General features: G+C 35.4%; 1 protein-coding gene across 1 annotated transcript in view; it reads left to right on the top strand.

The window, feature by feature from the left end:
* Positions 1 to 12,327: 12,327 nt before the first annotated feature.
* The window catches only part of ptch1 (patched 1), a 77,582-nt gene continuing 74,421 nt past the window's right edge, over positions 12,328 to 15,488 (top strand). The window contains exons 1-2 of the mRNA XM_073819213.1: positions 12,328 to 12,826; positions 14,809 to 15,001. Of these exons, the coding sequence (XP_073675314.1) occupies positions 12,659 to 12,826; positions 14,809 to 15,001 (361 nt within the window). The 5' untranslated portion in view covers positions 12,328 to 12,658. The remainder of the gene's footprint in view (positions 12,827 to 14,808; positions 15,002 to 15,488) is intronic.

Raw genomic sequence — 15,488 nt, 5'->3', positions numbered from 1 at the left:
ATAGTAGTTTGGAATTGACACTGACAGCAGATCAGAGAAAGCGTTAAGAGCGGCCAAGAGTGTCAAAAGATTAAACAATGTTAGACTTAATGCAAATATTAAGCAAAAAATCTAACCCTAGAAAGACATTTTGTTTTTGGATTGTTATGCCACGTTCCAGGCAACCCGTTACTCGTGTTTTTCCAACCTTCTACCCGTGAAAGTGCACCCGAACGGCAGTCAAACCCGTGACTTCCCACTCGTGAACTCGTACTAGATCAATGTACTCCCAGTTACCAGTTCTGACGTGACATAGCCCACGAAACAACGTCAGCACCTACGGGTGCGGTATTTGTGCAAGTGGTACACAGTGAAAAAATAGACTTTAGAACAATATAACGTTGCAAACAAATGAATAATAATGTAATAATAATACATGCGTTCAGGCAGTTTGGGGTGACTTGCCTGGAACGCTACAAAGTCGTGAGTCGTGATTTGAAGTCGTGATTTACGAGCTTAAAAACCTGCCTGGAACGCATCATTATTTTGTTTGTTGGAAAAAAAATGGCAGATTCCGTGTGATTGGGCAAATCGCCTGTCAATCAAACTCAGTGACATTGCTACAGTTGAGACTGGATTTAGTGCGTAAATCAGCGGTTTCGATTCTTTAATTGTGATTAAACTTGCTCAAATTTATTAAATTAGCAGCATATCTTCACTCCGGGTATTTAGAAACAAAGCTTACCTCTTTCCGTTATGGAGAATGTAAACTACAGCGTCAAAACTCTACTCACTTCCGCCATGCGATAGAATTGTGTAAGGAACAAACTAATTAAGCGGCACAAGAGTTACGTGAGAATCGTAAACAAATCTTTTCGATAAATCAGGGATCCGGTTCTCAAAAACTGACTCATTTATGAATCCGACTAATCCGATTCGGACTCAATTCGATTGGATTGTTCCTTGTATAAACCATAAACCTGTCGTGTTATGTCACATAACTTGAATGGTTTACTTTTATGATATGTTATGATGTTTCATGCCCTTTTAGAAGCTTGAAATCTTCCCCTATCTAAAAGGAAAGTCACACAAGTTTGGAATAAGAGGGTGAGTAAATGGTGATGAGAAACGCAAAATGGTGTTTTGCAATGTAATGAAACTAAACGCAATTTAATATTTTATTGTTTTGTTAAATATTATACTGTAAACCACTTTTTATTTTAAGTTCATGAATGTGCATGAGAACAGATCTAAAAGATTTCCCAGGGCACAAAATCATTCATCTGCCCTCCGTGTTATTTGACATTCTGCAAATGACTTTTTGCAGACATATTATACAAACCTTTCTGTTATGTGAGTACAGTTTATTGTAACAAAAGAAGGAAAGAGGAAGGCAGTAGATTTTAGTCACACCAAACCAACTTTCAACATTCACCTCTTTCTGCGTGTGTTTCATTGTAGTCGGAAAATTAGTTGCAAATCATACACTTATACTGTGGGCATGGTCTTATTGTCAGAAACCTCTATCAGAATATCACCCTGCAGGTTCCCGGTCCCTGCAGACCTGCAACTGGACCTCAACATCTGCACCACACCTCTTCTTCTCTCAACCAATCACTCGATCAGTAAGTGATGTGTTTTTCCCAAATTATTTCATAAGTGCTAACAGGCTCTCAGAGTCACCAGCGATTGTGTGCTGACGAAAGAAGGCTGTAAATCTAGAAGAACAGGCAGTGATTGGACCTCAAAACAGCTTTTGTGCATAAACACCACACATTTGAAAAGCCAGTGGGAGAGGTTTGCATTGTGTACTTGACATTTCATAAAACGGTGTGATGAAGGGATAGGAATAGAGTTCATAGCAAAGACATCTAAATAACGAACGAGTGCGGTATTTTGCTCATGCTTTGTCCCAGAGTGTATAATCCAAGCATAGCCTGTGGTAAATGACTACAGATGTCTCTCTGTCATAATGTCAAAAGCAATAGTAAACATGATGAATAATAAGTCAGAGCCTGAAAACATCAGATTTGATTTAACATGAGGACGTAGACGTATTCTCATACACTCATAAATGCCAATGATGCGCGCAGCTTTCTTTCAAGTTGCAAGTCTTACATTTTTGGTGCTGGTGTGCATATTAAGTACATAACCATAAATGATGTCACATCGGTGACAGTTTGCATAGCTGATGTGTAAAACAGATAGCATATGTAATACTGGCAGCGTCCGGAGAGCGAGATTTAGTTTAGAATAATACAATTAGTAAGGGAGAAAGATCTCTGTCAAGAGACTGCAATACAAACCTGTCCGCACAGATTCTACACTCACCATTTCTCAATAAATAAAGGTTTCTTTATAAAGACAGTACGCCTCTGAGAAGCTCAATCAGCTGCCGAGCTTTGTATATGTAAAACTTTTTTGCCTAAATAATCATGATGCAGCCAATGAATTCACATATATTACAGCCAGCTGTGTTTACTTTATAATTGCCAATCTGAAAATGCTTCAAGGAACAGAGGGTCTTTTAGGGCTCTGAGCCACAGAGTTGCGCGCAAAGCTGTAGGTACTTGTGGAGAGCCACGTCATCATTTAATTCACTCCAAAATTAAAATGAGTTTTTTTTTTACTTTTGCAGCAAAACGCCTGCAGGATTTTACTCTGAAATGATTAATCATAATAAGTTTAAAGAAATAGTTTACCAACAATGAAAATTTAGGCCATTCATGATGTAGTTTGTTTCTTCATCGACACAGATTTGGAGAAATTCAGCATTACATCACTTGTTCACCAGCAGATCCTCTGCATGAATGGGTGCCATCAGATTGAGAGTCCAAACAGATGATAAAATCACGGCTCACTCCTTATGAAACGAAAAGATGTGTGTAATAAAGGAAAAATAATTTCTAAGACGTTTTTAAGTTTTGTCTAAATTATAAGTTCTCTATTTAGGGGTGTGCAATAATGACAAAAAACATCGATATTGTCTGACATTTTGTTGAATATAATAATTAGAAAATATTTTTCTCTTAGTAAGATACTATAGAGCTGTTACCAATCAAATTCAATAAATTTGCAATGCAAATGTGGCACAGAATCTGCATCTGAAGTGGCATTTAAATGCATTTACGCAGACTGTTTAATGCAAGACATGAACTAACCTGCAGTTAATAATGTTTTGAAAAAAGAAAAAAAGTTGAATACTGATATTTAAAAATATTTTGGGGGGGGGGGGGAATATACTTTAAATATAAACCTGAAATTGCCAGTAGGTGGCGGCAAATCACTGCATGAGTGAGTCATTGAGTCATTTATTCAACTGATTCACTTAAACAGATTCATTCCGTAACAAAACACTAACATGTGTTGCTCAGAGACGCAAAACAATTCTGCTGTGGCTTTGTTTGGAACTATTTTCGTTGTTGAAATAAATAAAAAATGTTAGTCACTAAATATTAACTTCTTGTTTATTGAGCTCTTCACCAAACCAGTATTACATTTGCAGTCATGCTGATATTTGAAGAAAAAGTCAGTCTTCGCGTGATATAAATTATATCAGCCTTCTAATCAATTATCAAAAAATTGGACCAAAAATTTGCTCTTCCATTACGAGTTGATATTTGACTTCTTAAAATGATTTACAGGGGTATTTTGGCAACTTTATTAAAAGTATGTCATCTTTTGTCATATTTTTTACATATTTTTTAAGCTTTTTAAAATTTAAAACAATTAAAACAGAATAAGTTACCAATCAAATGAAATCAGTATAAACAAAATTTATTTGTACTACAGAGGTGGCACAGAAAAACACAAAAGTTGGCTTGTAGGTGTATTTTCATATGTTTAATGAGGTTCAGAGGTGGCATGAATGCAATCAAAAAATTAATTTTTTAAATTTAAAATTTTGAATACAGAAATACTGAATGATTTAAATAGCTGAAAAGTTACTTTAAAAATGAAATTAAATCTGCCAGTAGGTGGCGGCAAGTCACTAATTTAATTACTGAATCATATCATTCATTTGATTTGTTCGAACAGCTGATTCATTCAGGAATGGGATCTTTATGAATGGGAAATTGAATCATTGACTCACTAGAGTCATTTAAAAATGCACGTTCATTCATAAACGAAATAACGTTGTGTTTGAATGGAGATGCGCAGCGGCTCAGTTGTGACTTGTTTCAGACCATTTTGATGACGAATATAGCAAAAACAGGCTATAATGTTATAGTCAGACAGTGTAAGTCATTTAATATTAACTTCTTGTTTATTTAACTGTTGTATTAAATCAATATCTCATTTACAAACTCTAAAAATTATTAAAAGCTGTCACTCATCCTAGTTCATCGTGATCTCACAAAGTTCCATTACAATCAACGAAGCTCTACACTGCACAATGAATCTCTTATTTCACTCTCTCTAAACTTTGTTTATGAAGGGATTCATGAGATATGTCCGTGATACATTAGCCAAACATTGCAAAAACACATAGAAACCTTTAAAACTTCCCTCAGCGCAAACACAAATATGCTGATCGAGTCAGTCCCACATGGTGCTTCTAAATATTTTTTAATAGTTGCACGCAGTAGTTTTCAGTCACAAATGCGACTGAAATGGTCGCACTATAGAGCCCTGCGCCCAAACAAATGGGTTCTAAACAAATGTGTTAGTGGATTTTGATGAGAGAGGACAACAGGGGATGTTTTTTTCTACTGGAAGAAGCATTATTATGGGTTACGGAATTAATATTTTAGCCAAAAGTGACGGTTTAAAGTTAAAATGTGACCCTGGACCACAAAACCAGTCTTAAGTCGCTGGGGTATGTTTGTAGCAATAGCCAAAAATACATTGCATGGGTCAAAATTATTGATTTTTCTTTTATGTCAAAAATCATTAGGAAATTAAGTAAAGATCATGTTCCATGAAGATTTTTTGTAAAATTCCTACTGTAAATGTATCAAAATGTAATTTTTGATTAGTAATATGCATTGTTAAGATCCTAATTTGGACAACTTTAAAGGTGATTTTCTCAGGATTTAGATTTTTTTGCACCCTCAGATTCCAGATTTTCAAATAGATGTATCTCAGCCAAATATTGTCCTATCTTAACAAACCATACATCAATAGAAAGCTTATTTACTGAGCTTATATATATACATCTCAGTTTTGTAAAATTTAACCTTATGACTGGTTTTGTGGCCCAGGGTCACAAATGTCTTAAAGTGGTCAAGAACTGAGAAACCAAAATTCCCTTGATCTTTTGACATTAAAGAGGTCATTGTACTATAAAAACATCCTGTACGTTTCAGAACTCAAAACTTTCGTGTTAGTCTAAAAACAGCTTATATTGAAGCCAAACTGCCAAAACGACAGGTTGTGGAATGTGCTACTTTATGACATAATAGTGTGGCTAAACACCGCCTCCTCAGAAGAAGACCAACACCTGCTTCTACATCACTATCTGTTTTGTCAAAACAGGACAGAAAATGGCCTATTACTTCTGAATTATGTTTTCTGAAGTACAAATAACTTGATAACATTATAAGTGGACCTCAGAGAACAATACAAAATAAAAAACAAAAGAGTTCATGACTCCTTTAACTTCAGACTGTTGCTTCTGTCTTAATTATGAGTCCTCTATCCATTACATTGCTTCCTCCAGTGAAAAAGTTGTCTGAATCTGGAGAGAAATAGGCACAGATCAAGCAATGTCTAAAAAGTGGATTTTGATGTTTTTCACTGGAAGAAGCATTATTATGGATTATGAAATAAATATTTTAGCCAAGGTTTAAAATTAAAATCTTGATGGATTTGTTTTCTTACAAAGACAGCTTTTCAATTCACAAGGCATTATTTGATGGACTGGATTAATGTAGATTATTGGGATGTTTTTATTATGTTTTTATCAGCTGATGTAAATCTATTAATGTAATACCACATTTCTTCAAATCTGTTTAGATGAAGAAACAAACTCTTCTTACAATACCTGTACAACAGTCCAATTCCTGCAAATTTGTATTTCTTTTGGTGAACTGTTCCTTTAATACAGTCAGTTTTAGATTACTCAACCATTGAGTCCTCTTTTGGCAGATTTTACCATTATCATGTGAATAAATTTGAATACTGAAGCAAATCGAGTTTTAATATGTTCTGTCCTTATGGACGGTATTTCCGATGAGAGTCTGTAGAGCGAGACAAACATCACACAGCTGTGAAGCAAGACATTGATGATTTCCAAGGACCTCTCATGAGGTATAGAAATATATTGTGTAATTAGTTAATAAATGTGTGACCTTTCGTGTGCCGGGACGCTGGGGAGCTACTCACATCATGCTAATGAGAATGGAACGATTAATATTTTTGTGGAGACTTGGACAAATCCAATCTCATGTTCACAGGAGTGTTATGTTTCTGTGAACTGCTGAAGACAGACAGTGGTGGAACAGAAAGGGTGTATGGTAGATTTCTATGGTGATGAAATGAAAACAAAACACAAAATCAGTGCATATTTTACAATTTTTTAAAATATGGGAAGGGTCCAAACTTAAGCCTGAAAAATATGATCGCTAAGACTGCAGGCTAAACATAGATCAGGATCTAGGCATTGGAGACCCAACCGCTCTGAAGGGAATTACATAAAAATTATGAACAAAACAGAATGTAAGAACACTCATTTTAACTTTTCTTTCTTTCTTCTTCTTTTTTTGAGTTTACGCTTAAGTTTAAAGCTAAAGTTTTTCTGAAAAAAAAAAAAAACTTTTGAAATTTCCAGAATACTCCAAAACCCAAATCATTTAAATAACTTAAATACTTATATAGAAAGATGGATATGGAAGCCCGTTTCCGCCACTAAATAAAAGCTAAAAAAGGTTATTGTGACTTTTTATCTCACAACTGTGAGTTATAGAGTTTGAATTGTGTGATATAAACTCACAATTTAAAGTTACAAAGTCAAAATGGTGAGTTAAAGAGACTGAACTGTGTGATATAAACTTACAATTGCGAGTTACAAAGTCAAAATTGTGAGTTACAGAGTTCGAATTGTGATATAACTTGCAATTGCAAAATTTATAAAGTCAAAATTGTGGGAAATAAATCGTATAAACTCACAATTGCAAGTTACAAAGTCAAAATGGTGAGTTATAGAGTCTGATCTGTGTGATATAAACTTGCAATTGCGAGTTACAAAGTCAGTATTGCGAGTTATAGAGTTCGAATTGTGTTATATAAACTCACAACTACAAGTTACAAAGTCAAAATTGCAAGTTATAGAGTCCAAATTGTGTGATATAAACTTACAATTGCAAGTTACAAAGTCAAAAATGTGACTTTTAGAGTCTGAACTGTGTGATATAAACTTACAACTGCGAGTTACAAAGTCAAAATTGCAAGTTATAGTCTGAATTCTGTGATATAAACTTCCAATTGCGATTTATAAAGTCAAAATTGTGAGAAATAAATTGTAACTCGCAAAAAAAAAATTGTAACTCAAAATTGCCAATTACAAAATCACATTTGTGAGTTATATAGTCAAGATTGCAAGTTATAAGAGTCAGAATTGTGTGATATAAACGCACAATTGCAAGTTACAAAGTCAAAAATGTGACTTTTAGAGTCTGAACTGTGTGATATAAACTTACAACTGCGAGTTACAAAGTCAAAATTGCAAGTTATAGTCTGAATTCTGTGATATAAACTTCCAATTGCGATTTATAAAGTCAAAATTGTGAGAAATAAATTGTAACTCGCAAAAAAAAAATTGTAACTCAAAATTGCCAATTACAAAATCACATTTGTGAGTTATATAGTCAAGATTGCGAGTTATAAGAGTCAGAATTGTGTGATATAAACGCACAATTGTGAGTTATATAATCAAATTTTTGAGAAATAAATTGTAACACGCAAAAAAATAAATTGTAACTCAAAATTGGCAGTTACAAAGTCACATTTGTGAGTTATATAGTCAAGATTGCGAGTTATAAGAGTCAGAATTGTGTGATATAAACGCACAATTGTGAGTTATATAGTCAAAATTGTGAGAAATAAATTGTAACTCGCAAAAAAATTGTAACTCGGAATTGCCAGTTACAAAGTCACATTTGTGAGTTATAGAGTCTGAACTGTGTGATATAAACTTGCAATTGTGATTTATAAAGTCAAACCTGTGAGAAATATATTGTAACTCTCAAAAAAATAAATTGTAACTCAAAATTGCCAGTTACAAAGTCACATTTGTGAGTTATAGTCTGAATTGTGTTATATATATACTCGCAATTGTGAGTAACAGTCAAAATTGTGAGTTAGAGTCTGAATTGTGTTATATATATATATATATATATATACACACAGTTGCGAGTTACAAAGTCAAAATTGTGAGTTAGAGTCTGAATTGTGTTATATATACACACAGTTGCGAGTTACAAAGTCAAAATTGCGAGTTATAGAGTCCTAATTGTGTGATATAAATTGTACCTCGCAAAAAATTAGTTGTAACTCGCAATTGCCAGTTACTAAGTCAAAATTGTGAGTTATAGAGTCTGAATTGTGTGATATATACTCGCAATTGCGAGTTACAAAGTCATAATTGCGAGTTATAAGAGTCCGAATTGTGTGATATAAACGCACAATTGTGAGTTATATAGTCAAAATTGTGAGAAATAAATTGTAACTCGCAAAAAAATTGTAACTCGCAATTTCCAGTTACAAAGTCACATTTGTGAGTTATAGAGTCTGAACTGTGTGATATAAACTTACAATTGTGAATTAGTTACAAAGTCAAAATTGCAAGTTATAGAGTCCAAATTGTGTGATATAAACTCGCAATTGCGACTTACAAAGTAAAAATTGCGAGTTATAGACTCCGAATTGTGAGATATAAACTCGCAATTGCAATTTATAAAGTTAAAATTGTGAGAAATAAACTCACAATTCAGATTTTTTGTCTTAGAATTGCATGATAAAAACTCACAATTGCGAGTTATAGAGTCCGAATTGCGTGATATAAACTCACAATTGCGAGTTATATAGTCAAAATTGTGAGATATAAACTCGCAATTCTGATTTTTTTTTTTTTAGAATTGCATGATATAAAGTTTTTTTTTCTTGCAAATGTGAGAAAGTATCTTGCAATTCTTTTTTCTTGCAATTCTGAGTTTTTTTTTTTTTTTTTTGCAGAATTGTTAAATATAATTCTTAGGAGTTATAAAGTCCAGTTTTGAAAGGGAAAAAAGACTATGTTCTTAGAATTGCGAGTTTTTATCTCACAATTCTGCCTCAATAATTTGCAAATGAAGTATAAACTTGCAATTCTGAGTAGAAATAGCCGCAATTATGAGATATAAATTTGCACTTCAGAGGAAAAAAGTCACAACTGAGAGTTTATTGCGACTTCAACAAACAAAATTGCAACTTTTTTTCTCAGAATTGCAAGTTTATATCTCACAATTCTGACTTTATAACTTACAATTGCGAGTTTATATCTAGCCATTCTAAAAAAAAATAAAGTCAGAATTGCGAGTTTGTATCATGCAATCCTGAGAAAAAAAGTCAGAATTGTGAGATTAAAAAGTCACAATTACCTTAAACATTTGTTATTACATTTAAATCACAAAAAAATGTTATATAAAACATTTCCACCACTGAAAACATCCAGCCTTCGCACAAAGGTAAATAGGCAGTTTTTCTAAAGTGCTCGCCTTTCTCTAGTGTCACACTGATTATACAAGAGCCACACAATCGCAGAGGAAATTGGAGAGTGTAAACACTGGCAGAGAAGTGCTCAGAGCTGTCAAACACATCTGTGTGATTGAGCACAACCTTGTGCTATAGAGTAAACACGGGAAAAGTCATGGGTACATCACTGTAGTGGGAACCATGGCAAACTACAGGACTGTTGGGAGAGATTGAGTGAAACATAGCGCTCAAGACAGATCATATAGCTCCCAGAATCCAGCAGAGGAAGTTAATGACTAATGGTCCAGTTTTTTCTTCCTTTCTGGAGGAAAATAATATGGCTGTAATAATTTCCTGATGGCGGGGTGGGATAGGAAATGGATTCTTCATAACGATGTATCTCATTTTCGTACTAATGTCAAGGCTTTCCTCCTGCAGTCTCCTAAACTGATGACATTACCACTCCAATCATTGTTCAGTGTTTATGTAACGCTATATAGCTGCTTATATTTGTATTATTTTTGTGTTGAATAATGTGCTTTGTTTTTGTAAGAGATTCAATAATGCAAAGGAAAACTAATGGTGATGTGTTGCAGAGCAGTGTTGAGGTTTGGCACAAGACCGATTTTTCATTCTCAATAGTCATAAACTATTTTTGGATGCGTGATATGCGTATTATAAAACCTATGTCATGTTTACACAATGCACTTGATGAAAAAAGGGCAGCAAGACAAGGAATTCCCATGTTTTGGCACAGACTTGTTCAAAACTGTAACCCACCTGTGCACTATAAAAGACAACTCTCATTAATTGCATTTTTCCTTTGCCCTGTAGCCAGGAGCCAGTGCTCTCAGTATGGCCAATATCCAAACTGCCCAGCTGGGACTGGGAAAGGGAAGTCAATACAAGTGAAGTACACAATTACTTACGGTTCTTGTCTACAATTTGGCACAGGATGTGAATATGTAATTGATTGTAATTATGTTTCATGTATTTTGCATTCCTGTAGCTCAAACAGTAGAGAATGACGCTAGCAGCATCGAGGTTGTAGGTTTGATTGCCAGGGAAAGCTTGAACTGATAAAATTGCAGTGTATCTTCAATGTAATTTAAATAAAAATGATCTAATCTAGGTGGCGCTCTATTCATGTTTATGAAGGTAAAAGTTTTAAAACTGGCTCTGCTATACAACTAATCAGAACTAACTTGTGTTCATGCAATTAACAACTTATATTATAGAGTCAAAACTAAATTTATTTAGACATTTTTCACATTATCACAGTTTATTCACTGTAGTTTAGAAAATTGTAATAAAATATGACAAGAACTTAAGGGTTAAACTGTGTCAGAACAATTCATCTTGATAATGTCAGATAACTTTGATAGAAAGTTATGTAACAGTGTCTGAATAATTTTTGTTCCAAATTTTTTTTCAGTTTTACTGGTAGTCAACTGTATGAGGAATTTTTGGGTATAATATGTCAGAGTTTACTTTATTTTGCTATCCTCACTGACATAAATGAACTGTAGTGTCCTGCACCCCCTAGTAAAAAAACATAATACTAAAGCCTGTTTGAATTTTTGTTTTGTTATTATGGCTATTGGTTGATATAGGTTCTTGCTAAATCAAGGAATTATTTTCTGAATATGTTGTGCAAAAAAAAGCAAAACAGCTAAGTGAAACTATAAGAAAGCAAGAAAAAATATATGTTTTTACAAAAATGTATAAAAAAGCAAAGAAACAAACAAAAAAAATTAAAAAAATATATAAAAAAATAACCATAAGAGAGAAAGATGGAAAGACAATATGACAAAGCAAAGAAAGAAAGAACAATTAAGAAAGACTAACAAAAATGAAATAAACAAGAAGAGAAGAAAGTGGAAATAAATAAATGGAAAGACAATAAATCAGAAAGAAAGAGAAAAATAGAAAAACAATATGAAAGAAAGATGGAAAGACAATATGACAGAAAGAAAGAAAGAAAGAAATACAATATGACAGAAAGAAAGGCAAAGAAAGTGAAAAGAAAGTAAGAATGAAAAGTAGGCTAATGATATAAATAAAAAAGAAACAATCAAGAAAGACTAACAAAAAACAAGAAAGATAAGAAACAAAATTAAGAAAAAAGAAAAGAAAGAAAAAAGAAAAACTAACAAAAAAGCAAAAAAATAAAGAAACAAAATGAAGAAATAAACAACAAGAAAGAAAGAAAGAAAGAAAGAAAGAAAGAAAGAAAGAAAGAAAGAAAGAAAGAAAGGGCCAAAGTGAAAACGCGTTCTGTTGCTTCTCGTCTGGAAAACTGCTCGCCTGTGCTTTTCTGCTCTTGGAGTTTTGTTCAGGCGCTTGGACGAGGCTCGAGTTGGACCCAGCGTTCGGACCCTGCAGAAAGTGGGCTTTGCTTCTTTAAGACTCCCCTGAAGTTTGAGATGCACACACGAGGGCTCGCGGCTTGGGTGGTCTCTCTACTTTGGTGAGCTGTTGCTAAGCAGCTAATAATAGTCGTGTTTGCTGAGTAATTTTTGCCCTTCTGGAACCAATCAGAGCCCAGGAACCCCAGCCATCTGACAGCCCCGGAGGCGGGATTTCGAGCGCTTTTGCCACGCCCCTCCTCCTCTGTCTCCGAATGGAGAGTGATCTTTTTTCACATCTATTGAATCTCTCAGAGATCGCCTTGTCGCGCGGCCTGAGGAGGGACCACATTGATCACAGAATGCTTCAGCCACCGAGGGATCGACGTTTCCACAGCATCAACATCCACTTCGCCTGCTGATATCGCGGACTTTCCAGCGGACGGCGTGAAAGTGGGGAATTGGTGGAGACCTCCAGAATCGCGAAATGTTGGAATGGAAGGCGCAGACTCTGACTCGCCGTCTCAAACAGGAGTATGAAGTGCTTCGCGGATCTGGGCTCAACGAGAGACAAACTTGGTTTTCTTCGGATATCACTAAACGCTCGCGGGGAAATACACTAGCGCGGATAACGACACGTTCGGCGCAGACTTTGCAACATGGCCTCGGCTGTTAATGTGTCCTCCGAGCAGGAAAACAGAGACCCCGATCGGCCGAGGTTTACGCGGAGAAATAGGGGCAACTATCGGACCGCCGCGGCGGATTTGGAGTATTTGCAGCGGCCGAGCTATTGCGATGCCGCCTTTGCGTTGGAGCAGATATCAGAGGTGCTTTTACGTTTGCTCTGTTTGCTTTTGGACTTTGTTGGGAATGCTCTGACAAAGTGCTCAACTTTAGTCGAGTCGCTAGGTAACGGGATAGCAGCCACGGCACCGATGGGGGTGTCTGTGCGGGAAGCAACCTGTAGCCGCTCGAGGGATTCGCTGCATTAGATCCATCTGTCTCGTTTCACTAGTCGTAAACATAACTGACAGACGTGAAGCTGAGCTCTGAGTTCGAAAGTTGCGTTAGTGATGTTGGCCCCAGCCGACTGATTGAAGTCCCCTCAGATAGGATCTACACGGGGAGTAGTTTTCGTCCCGCACTGCTCAGGCACGATCCATGTGGCTGCCCTCTTCCGTTCACAAATATTGTCGTAACTCCCTCTGTGATGGCTGCAGCGCTTCCCAAATCACATCACTTCGCGTCCTTTCAGCTACGCGACCCACGTGCATCTCCGATATTGCATGACTTTGGACATTGTTACTTTTTCCCCTGATACAATGTCCGAAGGATGCAATCTGTCACATTGCAACAACACTCAGATTAACGTTTAGTTTTCGCGTGGAACTAGAACTTGAATTACACTCTTTGAAAGCCGAAAGAATAGTACAAGTAGTATGGCAAGCTGTTTTAACATTTATTCATTGGAATTAAAGTGGTATTTTTTTGTAACTAGTAACTCTTTTTTTAGGACGTCATCTTTTTTTTTAGTTTTATTAGTAATAACTATTTGTTAGATAATACTTTTGCTACTATGATTCCATAGTGATCCAAACAACTACTCTATTATTGGTGGCAATTACCAATGTTTTCTTTGAGAATCTGTGGTTTAAATCATGTTTATCTAATATATATGTGACCCTGCACCATAAAACCGGTCATAACAGTCCATTTTTTGAAATATGAATAAAAAGCTTTTCACTGATGTATGGTTTGTTAGGATAGGACAATATTTAGTCGAGATACAACTATTTGAAAATCTGAGGGTGCAAAAAATCCAAATATTGACAAAATTGCTTTTAAAGTTGTCCAAATGAAGTTCTTAGCAGTGCATATTAATAATCAAAAAATAAGTTCTGATATATTTATGGTAGGAAATTTACTAAATATCTGCATGAAACATGATCTTTATTTAATATCCCAATGATTTAAGGGATGAAAGGAAAATCAATAATTTTGACCCATACAATGTGTAAATATATCCGTGCTACTTACAACTGGTTCTGTGGTCCATGGTCACATATGACAGTGTTTCTAACACATATTTATAAGACACCTGGATCTGTGTAACTCTTATAACAACATAAAACTAGTTATGGCTTTTTTACGCATACGTAATAGCTACTCTACTTACTAAAATCCTTACTGGTAAGATTCAATCTAGTATCAACTTGAAGACACATTTGTGTCTAATGAATAGGTACTACTGTCTGTTTTTTTTTAGTACTAAAACTGGAAGAGATAGTTATAACTAAAGTAAAAATACTTGCACCTAATGAATAGTTGCAAGTAATACTGGAACAGATACTAATCTGAAGTTGGAGTCACTGGTTATAACAGAATAGTAACTTGTTACTATTGTGATATTGTGTTATTTCCAGTGACACCGAAAAAGATATCCAGAGTCATTATTGGATTACATACTAATTAAAAACAAGCACTTATGAAAATAAACATTTTTGAGGAATAAATGGTAAAATGGCTTGCCACAAAAATAGTGCTTGAAAGTTTGGAGAGGCTACTTTTAAGACTTTATGAATCATGTTGTAAACATAATTGTAGTTGTTTAATACATTTCAAGTAATTATTTTCGAAGGGAAAAAAGTAGTTTATTCCTCAAGATACAGTCATTTAAGCCACCTAAGTGCCATTTTACTTTATTTTCTGCATTTCGGTCTGAAAAACGATGACTATGCAATGATGGAATTTAGTTTAATATTTGAACACGGTGATGAGAGTTTAATATTTGCTCTCTCTTGTCTTGTAGGGAAAGGCGACTGGGAGGAAAGCGCCGCTGTGGTTGAGAGCAAAGTTTCAAAGACTTTTGTTTAAACTTGGCTGTTACATACAAAAGAACTGCGGAAAGTTTTTAGTTGTGGGCCTTTTAATATTTGGAGCTTTTGCTGTTGGCTTAAGGGCAGCTAATCTGGAGACGGACGTGGAGAAACTCTGGGTAGAAGGTAAGACGCTGTTTTCCTTGTTACTTTAAGCCTTTCTAATACGTTTTCCCCGCAAGTGTAATCTAAAGGCAGACCTGAAGCAGTGGGTGGGGTGGGGGTCTGTCATGTAAGCTGAAGGAATTGTTTATTGTATAGAAATCTGGCAGAAATCCAGGTTGAACGTGAAAAGAGTGTTTTTCGCTTCGAATTCGCCTTTGCGCGCACGAACGCCGTTTGTTTATGGAACGTTATAGCGCGCGCGCGCCCGCCGATTGTTTCCAAGTTCGATACATCAGTGCATATGTGATTTACAGAGCAATGTGAGTGTTTTTAACACGAATAGCCGCCATTTTGTGAGTGTGTGCGAGTAAGTGTGTGTGTCTGCCTCCAGCAGTTGAATCTGATCCGCGCTGCTCACAGAGCCTGTGTGTGGTCCTGTTTTGGACAGCGTTCAACTTTCCAAAAAGATTTGTCTCAGAGTTTCAGCAGGAACCGAGCGAACTGCAGG

The sequence above is a fragment of the Garra rufa genome, chromosome 15 (genome assembly GCF_049309525.1).
Source record: "Garra rufa chromosome 15, GarRuf1.0, whole genome shotgun sequence".
Taxonomy (NCBI): Eukaryota; Metazoa; Chordata; class Actinopteri; order Cypriniformes; family Cyprinidae; genus Garra; species Garra rufa.
The sequence above is the reverse complement of the archived record's forward strand: the minus strand, read 5'-3'. Positions and strand labels throughout refer to the sequence as shown.